Below are 13816 nucleotides of genomic sequence, written 5' to 3'. Positions count from 1 at the left end.
GTCAGTTATTGGACAAACAAATTTTTGGTTGATTGATGTGTTGAAGGATGCTACTCCTTAGGGGGAGCAACATGATGGAACAGAGATGTTTGTACCTCCACTTTGGCATTGTTGTCAAAGGGGGAGAAGGGTGAAGAAGAAAATATATCTGCAACAAATAGGGGAGAAGGAGTGAAGTGGAGAGATATCTTTGTATATTGCCAACAATGCCAAAGGGGGAGATTGTTGGCATTATGTGAACCGGCATGAAGACATAATGACATTATATGTTGTCATTGATGTCAATATGTGTTATGAAGAGAACCGACATATGTGATAGGTGAAAAGAGAGAGGAACTGACATATGTATGAACCGGTTTATATGCCAAAGTGAAGCGGCATATTTGTTCAAGATGAACCGGCATGTAGTTATGGGAACCGATACATGGAAGCATTGTATGACTACCGGTTGGTAGGTAGCTTCCACTTCAAGGTTTCCAGTTGGAGCACCTCAAGTGACTCAATCGGTGATCTTCGTGTGATGAGTTAGCAGTATAATGGAAATTAGATTGTGTTGCCACGTAAGCTCTGTGCGCATGAAGGATCTTGCATGAAGAAGACTATTCCTATCTACCTCGGGAATGTGCGAAGTCTGTCAAACGATGATAACGCATGATGGGTTATCAGCCGCCATGAAATTGGTGGATAATGGATGATGGAGAATGTCTTGAGATCGATTCAAGATTGTTGCATTTAATGCAGTATGATTCAACGGTCAGGATCGAACCGCTTGAATTGCTTAACCTAACAGGTTTAGGGTTTAGGGTTTTTGCTACCGACCTGTATGTTTCTTATAAGGTCGATGTTGTGTTTCTTTCTAAGGTTGTTGGCAAAAGTTGTGTGTGTGTATCCTAGGGAAGTGATACGTAATTCTTTCCAGACCAAAGGAGAGAAGAGATACCTGCAAAGTGAATGTGCAGAAGGTGAAGAGGAGCCAAAACGGATCTGCATTAGCATTAAGTGCTGTTAATAGATCATTGTAATTCTTGTTGATCTCTAACCACTTCAACAATTGTAAAATCCCCTAATAGGGTAGCCTTAATTGGCTTGTTGCAAAATCCCTTAACAGGGTGGTCTTAACAGGCTTGATTCAAATCCCTTAACCGAGTAACTCGAGGTTAATGAGTTCTGAGAAGCTATAGAGCTTAGGAGATCCTTTCAGCTATTGAGTTCTTGAAATCCTCTAACAAGGTGACCTTATCGATTTTAACCCTTAACTGGGTATCCCTTAATCGGGTGATCCCTAACAGGATCGGTTCCTAGCAAAACCTATTGTAATGTCTTTAACCGGACAAGGCTCCTAACAAAGCGGACTTCTAAAGAGTTCAAAAAGCAACTTGTGGGTATTCATCCCCACCGTGGTTTTTCCCAGTTGGGTTTCCACGTGAAAAATATGTGTGTCATGTGAAATGCTTTTTTCTTGTGATGCTTTGTTTTACCTGTTAAGCATATGAAGGTTCTATGTTTTATGCCTGTCTATAAAACATATTGAACTCACTGTTGTGAAGATTTGATGATCAAGTTTACCTGTTTATGCATGAGAATATAATGATATTGTAGTATTGAGATAAGAGGGAAGCTTATTGAGTGATCGGTTCATGACTGATTTAGTTGTACTGGATGTTACCGGTTGCACTCTGTTTTACCAGTATCCCTGTTTGTCAGTCATTTGGAGTATTTGCTGTCAAACCGGTTTTGGACTGTATTTGTGTTTGTACTGATTCACCCCCCCTCTCAGTACTAGTTTGGTACTAGTGGTTCATCATTGAGTTATCACTTTTGGATTCAGCTATGTAGGAATTTGTTTTGCATCAATGTTTTGAATCACACTCCATGATTCATCATCAAGATGAGAGCTGGAGGAGAAAAAATAGTGAATCACAATGATGAGTTTTTCTACTGCAACTCTCATCCTGATGATGAATCAGGGAGTATGATTTGAAACGTTGATGCAAAAAAATTCCTACACAGCTGAATTTAGAAGCTTATATCAATTTACAAGTAGTCAATGAAGTATCATTTGTTGGGAAGATTTTCATTTGTGAAGTTGGCAAAGGTAACATATACATACATACATACACATACACATACACATACACATGCACATGCACATGCACATGCACAAACACATACACATACACATACACATACACAACCACATGCACATGCACATGCACATATATGAATATGATTGCAATAAATGTTTTTGGCAGCAATTTTTGTGGGACGAGGTTATGTAAGTGGTATGAAATGATTTTTTTCAATGATGTTTATGAGTTAAAGTAATTATTGGATCTAAGAATTGAAGTATCATTTGTTGGGAAGATTTTCATTTGTGAAGTTGGCAAAGGTAACATATACATACATACATACATGCATGCATACATACACATACATACACATACACATACACATACACATACACATGCACATGCACATGCACATGCACATAAACATGCACATACACATACACATACACATACACATACACATCCACATACACAACCACAACCACATACACATGCACAAGCACATGCATGTGCACATATATGAATATGATTGCAATAAATGTTTTTGGCAGCAATTTTTGTGGGACGAGGTTATGTAAGTGGTATGAAATGATTTTTTTCAATGATGTTTATGAGTTAAAGTAATTATTGGATCTAAGAATTGAATATTGTACAAACTAGCTAAATTTTCAAGCAACAAACCAAAATTCTTATTTTTTACTCTCTCCTATTTCTTTGTTGATCATGGTTCTTCTATTATGAATTTTTATCAAGTAATATATTGTTTTTTCTATTTATCACTCAAATAAAATTGTTAAAGATTCTACTTTTAAAATTTTAATATAATTGATTGATAAATTCTTGTATATTCATAAAATTGCAGCTCATTCTAGAAAATGTCCCCTAATCTAAATTAAATAGATTTATGATTAAAATCAACTCTTTTTTCTTCCTAAAAAAATAAAATTACCAAACTAAATAATATAATTTTTTTTCTTAATATTTAAAATCAAAATATTTACAATCTTGCGAAGCAAAAACTAAATAAACCATCCAACATTATCAACTCCTTTAACTTCTATATTTTCTCTTTCTAGCCTATTTTATATAAGAAATATTTATTTATTTATTCTTAATTTGATTATAAAACTAAAATAAATTTCTTTATAAAATTAACGGTTGCATGAATGATAGTCTATTGTTTTTAAGAATAAAATTGGTAGGCATGATTTCAGTTATGCTTTAATTGTTGGCCATTATTATTGTAATTCAAAATTTTTATTGTTTGAGTTAGTAGCGTAATTAGAGAGATAATGTTAAACATATTGGTGGAATTAATTTGGTTGTTTTCTAAGGTGATGTGAATTAGCTACCAACATTTTTCTATTTTCATCTTTTGTGTAGTCAAATGAAGAATTGAAATCTATAAAGTAGTGTTCTTTTTTTTTTTCAAGTTGCCATTAACTTTATTTTCACATTTTTTATTATTTTATTAATGTTTGGTTATTTTGTTTGTTAGGGTTTAGTTAAAGTTATATTAAAGGTTAGATTTCAATTTGAATTAGAGTTTAGTAAGAGTTAAAATCTTGGGGTTTAATTTGGTTATGGTTATGGTTATGATTGTTGGCAATATTTGTTGTCATTGATGTCAACCTGATGTTGACAATATATGATGTTCTTGATTATTGTTGTGTTTTGTATGACTAATATGAAGAGATTGTTGTTAAAAAAAGAGGGATATTGGTTGTAGATGATTTGTGGATGTCCACCTTCTTGATGTTTGAGTCTACAATTAGTATGCTATGTTGATACAGTTGATGATGTTCAAAATGTGGCTAATGGTAATGATAGCATGATTTAGTTTAGATAACTTGAGACATTAAGGTGATGATTAGATGCATGCCAAAAGAACGAAGATATTGTATTGAGTGAGAAGGTTATGTTTCTAGGACTCTTTGGTCCTTGAAAGTTTGAGAAAGAAAGTTGGTGTAGACACCTAAAAATGTCTCATTGATCATGTACTAATTATTCCTCTAATTGATTAAATAATTCTTTAATTAAGTTAATTAATCTTATTCTTCTAATTTCATATTTCCTCATAATCTTACTAATTATTCTATTTCTTATTCTTTCATCATTTAATCATTTAAACCATTTTTTAATGTTAATTAAATATTTATTATTTAATTAATTCTGATTAATTCCCCAATTTAAATAATCTTCATTATTTAAATAAATTCTATTTTCAATTTCTATCTCTAATCAATTAATCATTCAACCCTTTTCTAAATATTAGTTAAATATTTACCCTTTTCTAAATATTAATTATTTAATTAATTGTGATTTAATCCTTTAATTTAAATAATCTTTATTATTTAATTAAATTTCATTTCTAAAATAATTAAATAGTTTCTTTAAATTATTTAATTAAGTAATTAAATCTTTCTAATTCCAATTCCAAATCCCCAAATTCTAATTTCATTCAATTTCAAATTCTTCTAAATTCTTCTAAATTCAAATACATGTGCACACTTTCAAAAATCAAATTGAAAATCAATGTCAAGTTCTAAATATATTCAAATAATAAATTGAATTTAAAATAAATTTAATTATTTGAATTAAATTTCATGCAAAGATTAAATTGAAAATCTAAGTTAAAGTGCAAGCACATGCTAAATTAATTAATTCAGTCAATTAATTAATTAAATCTTTTATTTCTCCAATCTCTATTTTCATCTTCTAGTTAGCTTTGTCATCTTCTTAATTTCCTCCAATCATTCTTTTTCTTCCTTCAGTTAGCTTTTTCTTAATCAGTTAACTCAATTAATCTATTCAATCTATTCAGTTTCACCTCCAAATCAGCAGTTCAACTATCAATTTTCATGTGAGCTCACCTGAGTTCCACCTCTTGATCAAAATGTTCCACCTTTCAATCAATCTTCTCCAGTAATCTATAAATTGAGCATTCAATCTCCATTTTCAACAATCATGAACTTTGAATCTTTGTGTCAATAGCAAGTTGCCAGCGCAATATCTGAGAGCCACCATACCACACAGACGAGAAGAACAATGGAAGTTATACGCAATCACGAAATAGGGAGTTTTGATTGAATTACTTTATAATTCCTATTTTGATTTGATTGTGTTATTTCATTGTCTGTTTGTTTGAATTATTTGATTAGATAGGGATTCGTGATTTCCCTTTGAATTCTAATTGATGCTTTAAGATGAATTCTTTTACATGCGACAATATGTATTGATGTGTGTTTTGAAGAATGTTGTGTGTTCCTCTGTATCTATTGATATGGTGTTGCAGAATTGGATATTTAATTTTTATGCTTTGTGGACATTGGTCCTTGGTGTTGTAGTTGATATGGTTGTGGTTGTTATGGTTGATGATTGCATATAAAATATATTGCCCAAAATTAAATTGACAAAACATTGATGTAAATGATGGTATAGTGGTACAAATATATAAAGTTGTACTTGCATGGAAAAAAATGCCTGAAAAAATCACCAATTTTTTTGCCAATCTTTGATTTCAATGATTTGATAGGAAATCTTAGGGTTTTTGGGCCCTCTAAATGCAATGATGAGCTCCTTTTCGCTCCATAATGCCTATATATTTTTAGCTGCCTCTAGAAGTTGCCTCAATTTTTATGCCCTTAGTCAGATTGACCCTAAAACTCAACTGCTCAAATTTCGACACAATGAAACAATCAATCTTAAGGTTTTTGATGTCGTGAATGTGATGGTGATGCTTATTTTGCTCCAAAAGTGATAAAAATATATTCCACTTCTAGATCCACTAAAAAAAAAATTGTGACCCTGGAATGCTTTTGAGCAATGAAAAACCCTCCAAATTTGAAAAGGGGCTTGTTGCATCCACACTTTGATACCATGTTGAATTTTACAACACAAACATCTACAAGATCAAATGACAAACAAAATTTCACAATTGATAGCTACACAAATAAATGCTATATTACTCAAAACCAAAGAATACAAAATGAATTACAAATGTACAATGAGATGCTTGTAAAGAATGCACAAAGCTAAATTTAGGAGAACTAAATTGCAAGCATGAGAAGTTAAATAAAGATCAACTCTAAATAAAGATAGATATACAAAAGCTAAATTAGAAGCAAGCACTCTTGAGTGAACTTAATCAAAAAATAAAAACTAGTTGAAAAAAACAACTAATAGTTAAATATGCTCTAACAATTATTAGGTATTTTTCTATGTTTTAAGGTATTTGAATGGGTTCTACAAGAACTCATGGAAAATAAATTCTTGCCTAAAATTTCTTATCTACCACCTCTATAAATCATATAGTTACAATGAGCCAAGACACATGTAAATGCCAACAATTTGTAAAACATTTAAATTACATTTGAGTTCATAATCTATATATATGTTAACTATTTTGTCAATTATATTTTGTAGATTTATAGATAGATGTTGGGGATGCACATTTGATAATTAATTTATTGTCAATAAATTCTAGTTAAGTGTCATTTTAATTTATAAAGGATTATTAGTTTGTAATAAAATTATGGTGGAGTTCACCATTTTAGTTTATAAATATTAAAGAAGTTCCTTTTCAAAAAAGAAATGAAAAATGTTATTTGAAAATTATATAGCTTTTTTATATTGAATAATTGTATAAATAATTTAAATAGATTCTTTTTCTATTTCCTTTAGTTTCGTATTCAAGAAAATAATATAAATTTATGAAATACGTTATTCATATGTTTGGGTTGTGGCTCCGTCACTGGTGATCTAGAATCTCTGGCTTGAAAGGAATTCTAGGATCTTTAAACATAAATCTGCTACTCTGGTTGATGTGATTGGCAAAATTCAATCCTCCATCTGTGAGGTGGTGCTTTCTTACATCCATAAAAATTTAGATCACCTCAGGTCTTTTTCTCATTGGGATAATTGGGTCACTTGGAAATGGGGTTCTCTTCGTCTGATGCCTTCTCATGGGGCTATATTAGCTGGTCTATCTTCTCTTGTTAAACGTAAGATGGCCAAATGGAGCCCCCCCCCAGTCTACTTTCAAGCTACAATTTGATGGGGCTTCTAGGGGAAATCCAAGAAGGTCTGGTATTGGAATGGTCATTTTTTATCATTCTTCTAAGATCATCAAAGTTGTGGGAAAATATATTGGTCAGGGCACTAATAATGTAGCTGAGTTCCAGGCTTTATCCTTTGGGCTTGATCTTGCTATCTCTTTGAATATTAAAGACATTGTTATTGAAGGTGACTCAATGTTAGTTTTTCAGGTGGTTGATGCCAAAAAATGTCTCTCTTGGCATTTACAGTATTTATTAGATCACATTCTTGTGCAATTGAAGTGTTTTTCCACTTTCTCCATCTCTCATTGTTTCAGGGAGATCAATGTCATTGTGGATTTTTTGGCTAATAAGGCTATTGCTGAGGGTGCTGATTTCTTATAGGTTCTTCCTTCGGACATACAAGCCTCTTGCATTAAGCTTCTTTCTTAGCAGGATTTCTATTTAAAAGCCTCCCTTATTTTCCATGTTGGATGTGGTTTTCTTCCATAAGTATTTGTAGTGAGGGTGTTGCTCTTCTTGACAATATCTTTGTTGTTGATATTTCCAGTTAGAATTTCCTCATGGAGCCTGGAGGTTGTTGTGGCTTCTCCTTCCGGGGTGCTATCTTTTTCTTTCTGGTGTTGTCTTCTCCCTTCTCCTTGCTGGGTGTGGTTTTTCTTCCCTATATGGCTATAGGGAGGATGTTGTCCTGCCTTATGGCAACATCTTTGTTGTAGCTATATCCGACAGTATCTCCTCACTGAGTACGAAGGGTGACAGGACAACTTTGGGTTGGCTGGTACCTTTTTCATTTCTTTGTGTTCTTCGAGCTTTTTTCATTGATTGGTGTTTGGGGGGCCTTTGTATGTCAAAGGCATGTTGTGATTGGCTGTTTGTTTTTCACTTGTGGATATCTTGTTGGTGGGTGTCTCAAACTCTTTTGATGACATGACTTTGTTTCTTGTGCGGAATGGTGTCGGGTAATAATCTAGTCATAAAGTATTCATTGTATGTTAGAAATCATATATATTTGGCATAGATATTTCTGTTCGATCTTCTGCATCATTTGGTAATAATTATCCTTTGTGATCTGTTGGTGGCTATCTGGCGGGGTTTGTGTCATGATTAGCTGCATTGGCCCCTTCATTCTCTAATCATCTGGCATTGTATTTGTTCTTATCTTTGGGGAGTTGCATGTTTCATGATTGGGGGTGTTGTGCCAGGAGGTTGTGTTTTGTTGCAAGAGTATGTTTCATCATTTGTTGAGCAGTTTCTCGCGCACTGCCTTTTCTTGCATTGGAGGACTAATCATGTTTTGGTTATCTCTTCCTCTTTTATATTCACGGTGGCTTGCAGTCATGGTATCCATTCTTTCCTTGCATTTGATTTTTTAACACAAAATGCTCTATTTGTTGTGGAGAGTTCTTGTCAAAATTGGTGGTTGGTGGCTATTTTTGAGAAACTGGAAATTGTAGTTAGCATGGTGTTGCAGATGGTTTCTTATTCTATTGTTATTTCTTTGGCTGTTGCTTTGGATTATCTTATGGATCGGTCTTATCCTGCTTCCTCAGGGTCTTCATCATCCCTCTCCGCTTCTTATCTGGATTGTCATATGTTTGCTCACCATTTTTGTGTTGGCAGGGTCACTTATTCTAGGATCTTTTCTGGTTCTGAGTTTTATTCTATTTAGAGCCCTGGACTCATGTGTTGTGTAGATAGGATGGCTAAGGGTTGAAGGCACTGGTTATGTTGGATAAAACTGGCTCTATTTTGAGATGTTCTCTTCTATGCTGGATATTACAGCTTCCTTTATATCTAATGTGGATGGCTATGTATCTGGGTTTTTTTTTTTGGGGTGCCTATGGGCTTTTGTAATGGGTATATAGGCTTATGTCTTCTTGAGCAATAGTTAAGGGTTTTCTTACTGGTTCTTTCCCTTCAGTGCTCTTTGAACCAGACACCTGTAAAAAAAACAATATTTAATAAAATTTTAGTGGTTTCATCCACTTTTATAAAAAAAAAAAAAAAAAAATTTAAATATAAATTTTAAAAAATTAATATATAATACAAGTTAAGAATATATGTAAGGGTTAAAATAGTACTAAATTGAAATATATTTAAATTTAAATTACATAAAGTATATACTAACATATATATTTTTATGTATTTTTCTATGTTTTAAAGTAGTTGAATGGGGTCTTTTAGAATTTATGAAAATAAATTACTGCCTAACAATTCTTAAATAGTACCTCTATAGATGATATAAGTACACTAAGCTAAGGCATATGCAAAAGTAAGCAATCTATCAATAAATTAAATTACATTTGAGTTCATAATCTATAGGTTCAAAATTTATTAATTATATTTGGTGGATTTTTCATGTATGTGTGTGAGAGATAGTATTGAATACATTTTCAAAAATTTAAAAATATTAATTGTATATGTCAAATGAACTCAGCAAGATTATGACTTCCTAAAATAAAACATATATTAAATACTTTTAAATTTACCTATGCATACAACCTCCACAAAAATATATTATACAATTATAAAATATTTTTACAAAATGTACTGGAACCTTCCCCATTCATTTAAATGTTTTTATGCTAGTCAATGCAAATAGAATATATATTTAAATATATATATCTTTCGATGGAAATATGTCAGCAAACGTGAAGGAGTGGAGAACTATGATTAAATTCCCACCAAAAGGCAGTTTCTAGGAAAATATATAACAATTTCATAAGAAAATTCCACACCAATTCCACACGGTGTTTGACCGCGTTCAAGTTTATTTAGGTAACCCCCTGAGCTTTAGAGAAGGCGTACTTGAGCTTTTCGAAGTTTTACAGAACAAGTGATGGAGTGTGAGCCTTCTACCTCCATTATCTCCTTCGATCTCAGAAATACTTTTGTGGACCATCTTTACGCAGCTCTCTCTGCAGCAGGGCTTAGGGTTTTCTTGGACAGCGAAGAACTTGAGAAGGGCAAAGGCATCGATTCCAGCTTGCAAACAGCCATTCAAACAAGTGATATTCTTATTCCTATATTTTCCATGGAGAAGTACCAAGTGTTGATGAAGGAAGATCTCTGATGAGAGATCGATTGCGTGGAGTTCGGGCTCTTTTGATTTTGGACGATGTGAATGATGGAGAGCAGCTGCATGCGGTGTATGGGGATTGGTTTGGGCATGGTAGCAGAGTCATCATTACTTCCCGAGACCAACACATACTAAACCTTGCCAAGCTTGATTCAGTTCTTGAAATGAGTGGACTAGGGATAGATGAAGGTCTCGAATTATTCAGTTGGCATGCTTTCTCTGGCGCACTCCCAGAGACACCTTACCAAGAGCTTTCTATAAAAATTGTGAGTGCCTGCCGAGGGCATCCTCTTGCATTAGAGGTCATTGGATCACATTTGTTTGATAAGAGAAAGTCAAACGACATCCGATGTTGGGAAGAAGCTGTCCATAACATTGGAGAAAATCCAAGCATATCTAGAATTCTTCAAACGAGTTATGATGGACTTACCCATGTCGAGAAGGAAATTTTTCTGGATACAGCTTGCTACTTTGTTGGTGAGAGTAAAAGAGACGCTTATATTATGTGGGAAGTTTTATACCCAAATAAAGTTCAAACGGCTATCAAGAATCTCTCGCTGAAAATGCTTATAGACATCAGAGATCATGATTTCCTCCATATGCATGACCTTCTGCAGGAAATGGGAAGAGGAATTCAAGAGCAGGCTGATAATAATAGCAGACTCTGGCCATCTATGGTTGGACAGAAATCTTTTAACAAGGACAGAGCAAAGGAAGTGAAGATGCTTGTTTACAGAGTAGAGAATAAAAGAGACCCTGTTAGCGTGCATAACATGCCTTCTTTGCGCTACCTATTTTTGCAAAATACAAAGGTAGCGGTCAACGTTGTAAAGCTAGCTCCGAATTTGATATGGATAAAAATTAGGGATTGTGAGGTTGTAAGTGATAGGCATACATGGATGATGTCAAGAACCCAACTCCAGTTTGACAGCAGTTGGTCCCAAGTAAGGATCTTAAGTCTAGAGCAGTGTGCATTTCCCACGAAAATCCCAAACACGCTAGACAGCTTGGTGAACCTTCAACGCTTGTATATACAGCATTGTAAGGATCTCACAACACTTCCAAGCACAGTCGGTAACTTGTTACAACTCAAGGAGCTCAAATTGTGCGGCTGTAAAAGTTTAAAACGCCTTCCTGATACTGTGGGCAACTTGGTGCGGCTAGAAGTGTTGTGTTTGGGCGACTGTGCAGATCTAAAAAGCCTTCCCAGCACTTTAGGTAATCTGGCTCAACTACAATCGTTGAACTTGGTGAGATGTACAGGTTTAAGGAGTCTTCCGAACACAATTGGCGACCTGGCACAACTCAAGTGGTTGAACTTACGAGGTTGTTCAGGTTTACAAAGACTTCCCAACACAATTGGCGACCTGGCACAACTCAAGTGGTTGAATTTGTTTGAATGCTCAGATTTGCAAAAACTTCCTTACACGGGGGGGTATGTTATCAAACCTTACATTCTTAAACCTTCATGGGTGCTCAGGCCTGGGAAGCTTTCATCATATCGTTGTCAAGTTAGCCCAGCTGAGGGAGTCAAACAGGTAAAAGGTCATTTGTAGGTGCAAGTAATTTGATGTAGAGACTCTATATAAGAACTTTGAAAGAAGATATCTTCCTATTGAATAGTTTGAAATTTTGTCTCATGGTAAAGTAATGAGTATCAGGATCTTAAATTTTTGCAGAAGCGCCGGATTGGGAAGCTTGGTGCAGAAGAAGTTTCATGTCTACGTTGGTTTTAATGTAGGCGCAGAGCAGGAAGGAGAAACATTGATGGGCCATCTTCAGAAATCTGTTCGAATATGCAGGGGCAGAAAGGATGACCAAAGTCTTTGCACCGAGTCACTCCGTATATGCAGGGGCTGGGAGGATGACCAAAGTAGAGACATTAGCTGGGCAATTGATAGCAGTGATATTCTTGTTCCAGTATTATCAAGAGGCTATGACCGTCCCGAGTCGAGAACTTTTGAAACTATGCTCAACTCGAATGGCCTACTAATTCCTTTCTTTCCTCATGAAGTTATGCACCGTTGGATTTTATGTTGAAGATTTGTATAACCCTTGTTTGTGTATGGAAAAAAACGGAGGATGGAGTATAAAGATTCCAACAAGTAATATGTCAAGACAATAAATATAGGGAACTCACAAATCTCTAGAGCGAAAGGGATACAAATAATAACAATAATGGTATTGGGATATTACATAATGTCGGAAAAGTGACAATAAGCAAGATGATGAATGAATTATCATGCAATATCATTAGTTAAAAAAAATTGTGAATGAATACTCTTAAAGTTGGTGAGTATGAGTTGCAAGAGTTGCTGAGTATTTTAATAAATAATTAGACTACGAAATTTCATAAAAAATTGTCTAGTTTTAAATAAGTGTGATTAATATTTCTTTAGTATATTTTTACTTTTTTATTTTAATAGAAAAGGAGGTTCTCATTCATTAAGAGAAAAATGGAATTTGGAGATACATTGTGAATTGTTCTACCTAGTCAATTCTACTATTGTTTTATAATAGAATGATGTTTTTTAAGGGGTTCTTTTATCTAGAAGGGATTTTTCATATATATGTATATATAGTATGCGTTGAATCTTCATTTCTTCCAATTCTAACAAGATATTAGAAAATGTTAAGCTGCATTAATCATTCTTATTGGTACATCATTGATGAGGTCCTTTAAATGCTTATTATTTATGATAATCATTTATACAAATGGTAATAATGTTGGTTAAGTTGTGAGAGAAAAATGGTACATGTGAAATGAAATAATTATTTTTTGAGAAAAATAAACTTCCAAAGGGTATTAGATTTCCAATGTAGATTCAAATTAAAAATATGATTAAAAATATTCATAACTAAACTTAAATAAAAATTTACATTTTTGATAGAAAATTCATGTGCAATATGCAACATATATCAATGATACATCTTTAGATGTTTTATTTCAAAGCAAAAAACATTAATAGTGTCTATAAGAATCTAAAGAATGAGGCATTATGGTTGATGGTTCATCCCCTTTAAAATTATCCTATTGTAAAAAATAAAAATATTATCATTTGATATGGTTATGAGATTAATGATGAGCAGTAAAGTGTATCGAGCAAAATGAGGGGAGGTTGGGAAAACAAATAAATGAAGAAATTGAAATAAGATGAAAGTGTAATATCTCCCACATGCTGCTTGAGTATGAATCAAAGGAAAGACTATCGGGAAGTGGAGAGCGAAGAAAATGTAAGTAATATTCTTATAAAACTTTCGGTGTCAAGGTGAATAGCTTTCTCGATTTTGCAAAAGACCCATATTTGGTGAATAGTCTCAAAACTAAATCAGGAGGATAGCCAATTTTAATGTAATCTTTAGTGAGAATGCCTTTAGCAAATATGTGGCAATTTTGGTAAAATTATAGCGCAAGGAGTTAATGGTAAAATTAAATTAAATTATCTCGCAACTCGCATAATAAGCAAAAGTTGAGTTAAACTTCAAACTCCAATAGAAGCAAACGTGGAAAACACGTCACGATCGCATTCTGACATCAAAGTACAAGTATCATTAAGATTGTCCTATTTTTTGATTTCTTGCGAGGAGTATAAGACTTTTTGTGAAGT

The 13816-nt window shown here is 33.5% G+C and overlaps 1 protein-coding gene across 1 annotated transcript; it reads left to right on the top strand.

Moving 5' to 3' along the window:
- The first annotated feature begins 10015 nt into the window (after window positions 1–10015).
- LOC131873911 (disease resistance protein RUN1-like) lies at window positions 10016–12151 on the top strand. The gene is made up of 2 exons (XM_059217021.1): window positions 10016–11746; window positions 11888–12151. The coding sequence occupies exons 1-2, from the start codon at window positions 10202–10204 to the stop codon at window positions 11942–11944; spliced, it is 1602 nt and encodes a 533-aa protein (XP_059073004.1). The 5' UTR covers window positions 10016–10201; the 3' UTR covers window positions 11945–12151.
- The last annotated feature ends 1665 nt before the right edge of the window (window positions 12152–13816 follow it).

The sequence above is a fragment of the Cryptomeria japonica genome, chromosome 1, assembly GCF_030272615.1.
Source record: "Cryptomeria japonica chromosome 1, Sugi_1.0, whole genome shotgun sequence".
Classification (NCBI taxonomy): Eukaryota; Viridiplantae; Streptophyta; class Pinopsida; order Cupressales; family Cupressaceae; genus Cryptomeria; species Cryptomeria japonica.
The sequence above is the reverse complement of the archived record's forward strand: the minus strand, read 5'-3'. Positions and strand labels throughout refer to the sequence as shown.

Bases quoted from the DNA above. Each gene is read 5' to 3' on its own strand.
- LOC131873911 (XM_059217021.1), top strand. From the start codon at position 10,202: ATGAGAGATCGATTGCGTGGAGTTCGGGCTCTTTTGATTTTGGACGAT. The intron at 11,747-11,887 runs GTAAAAGGTCAT...AAATTTTTGCAG, and splicing joins CAGCTGAGGGAGTCAAACAG to AAGCGCCGGATTGGGAAGCT.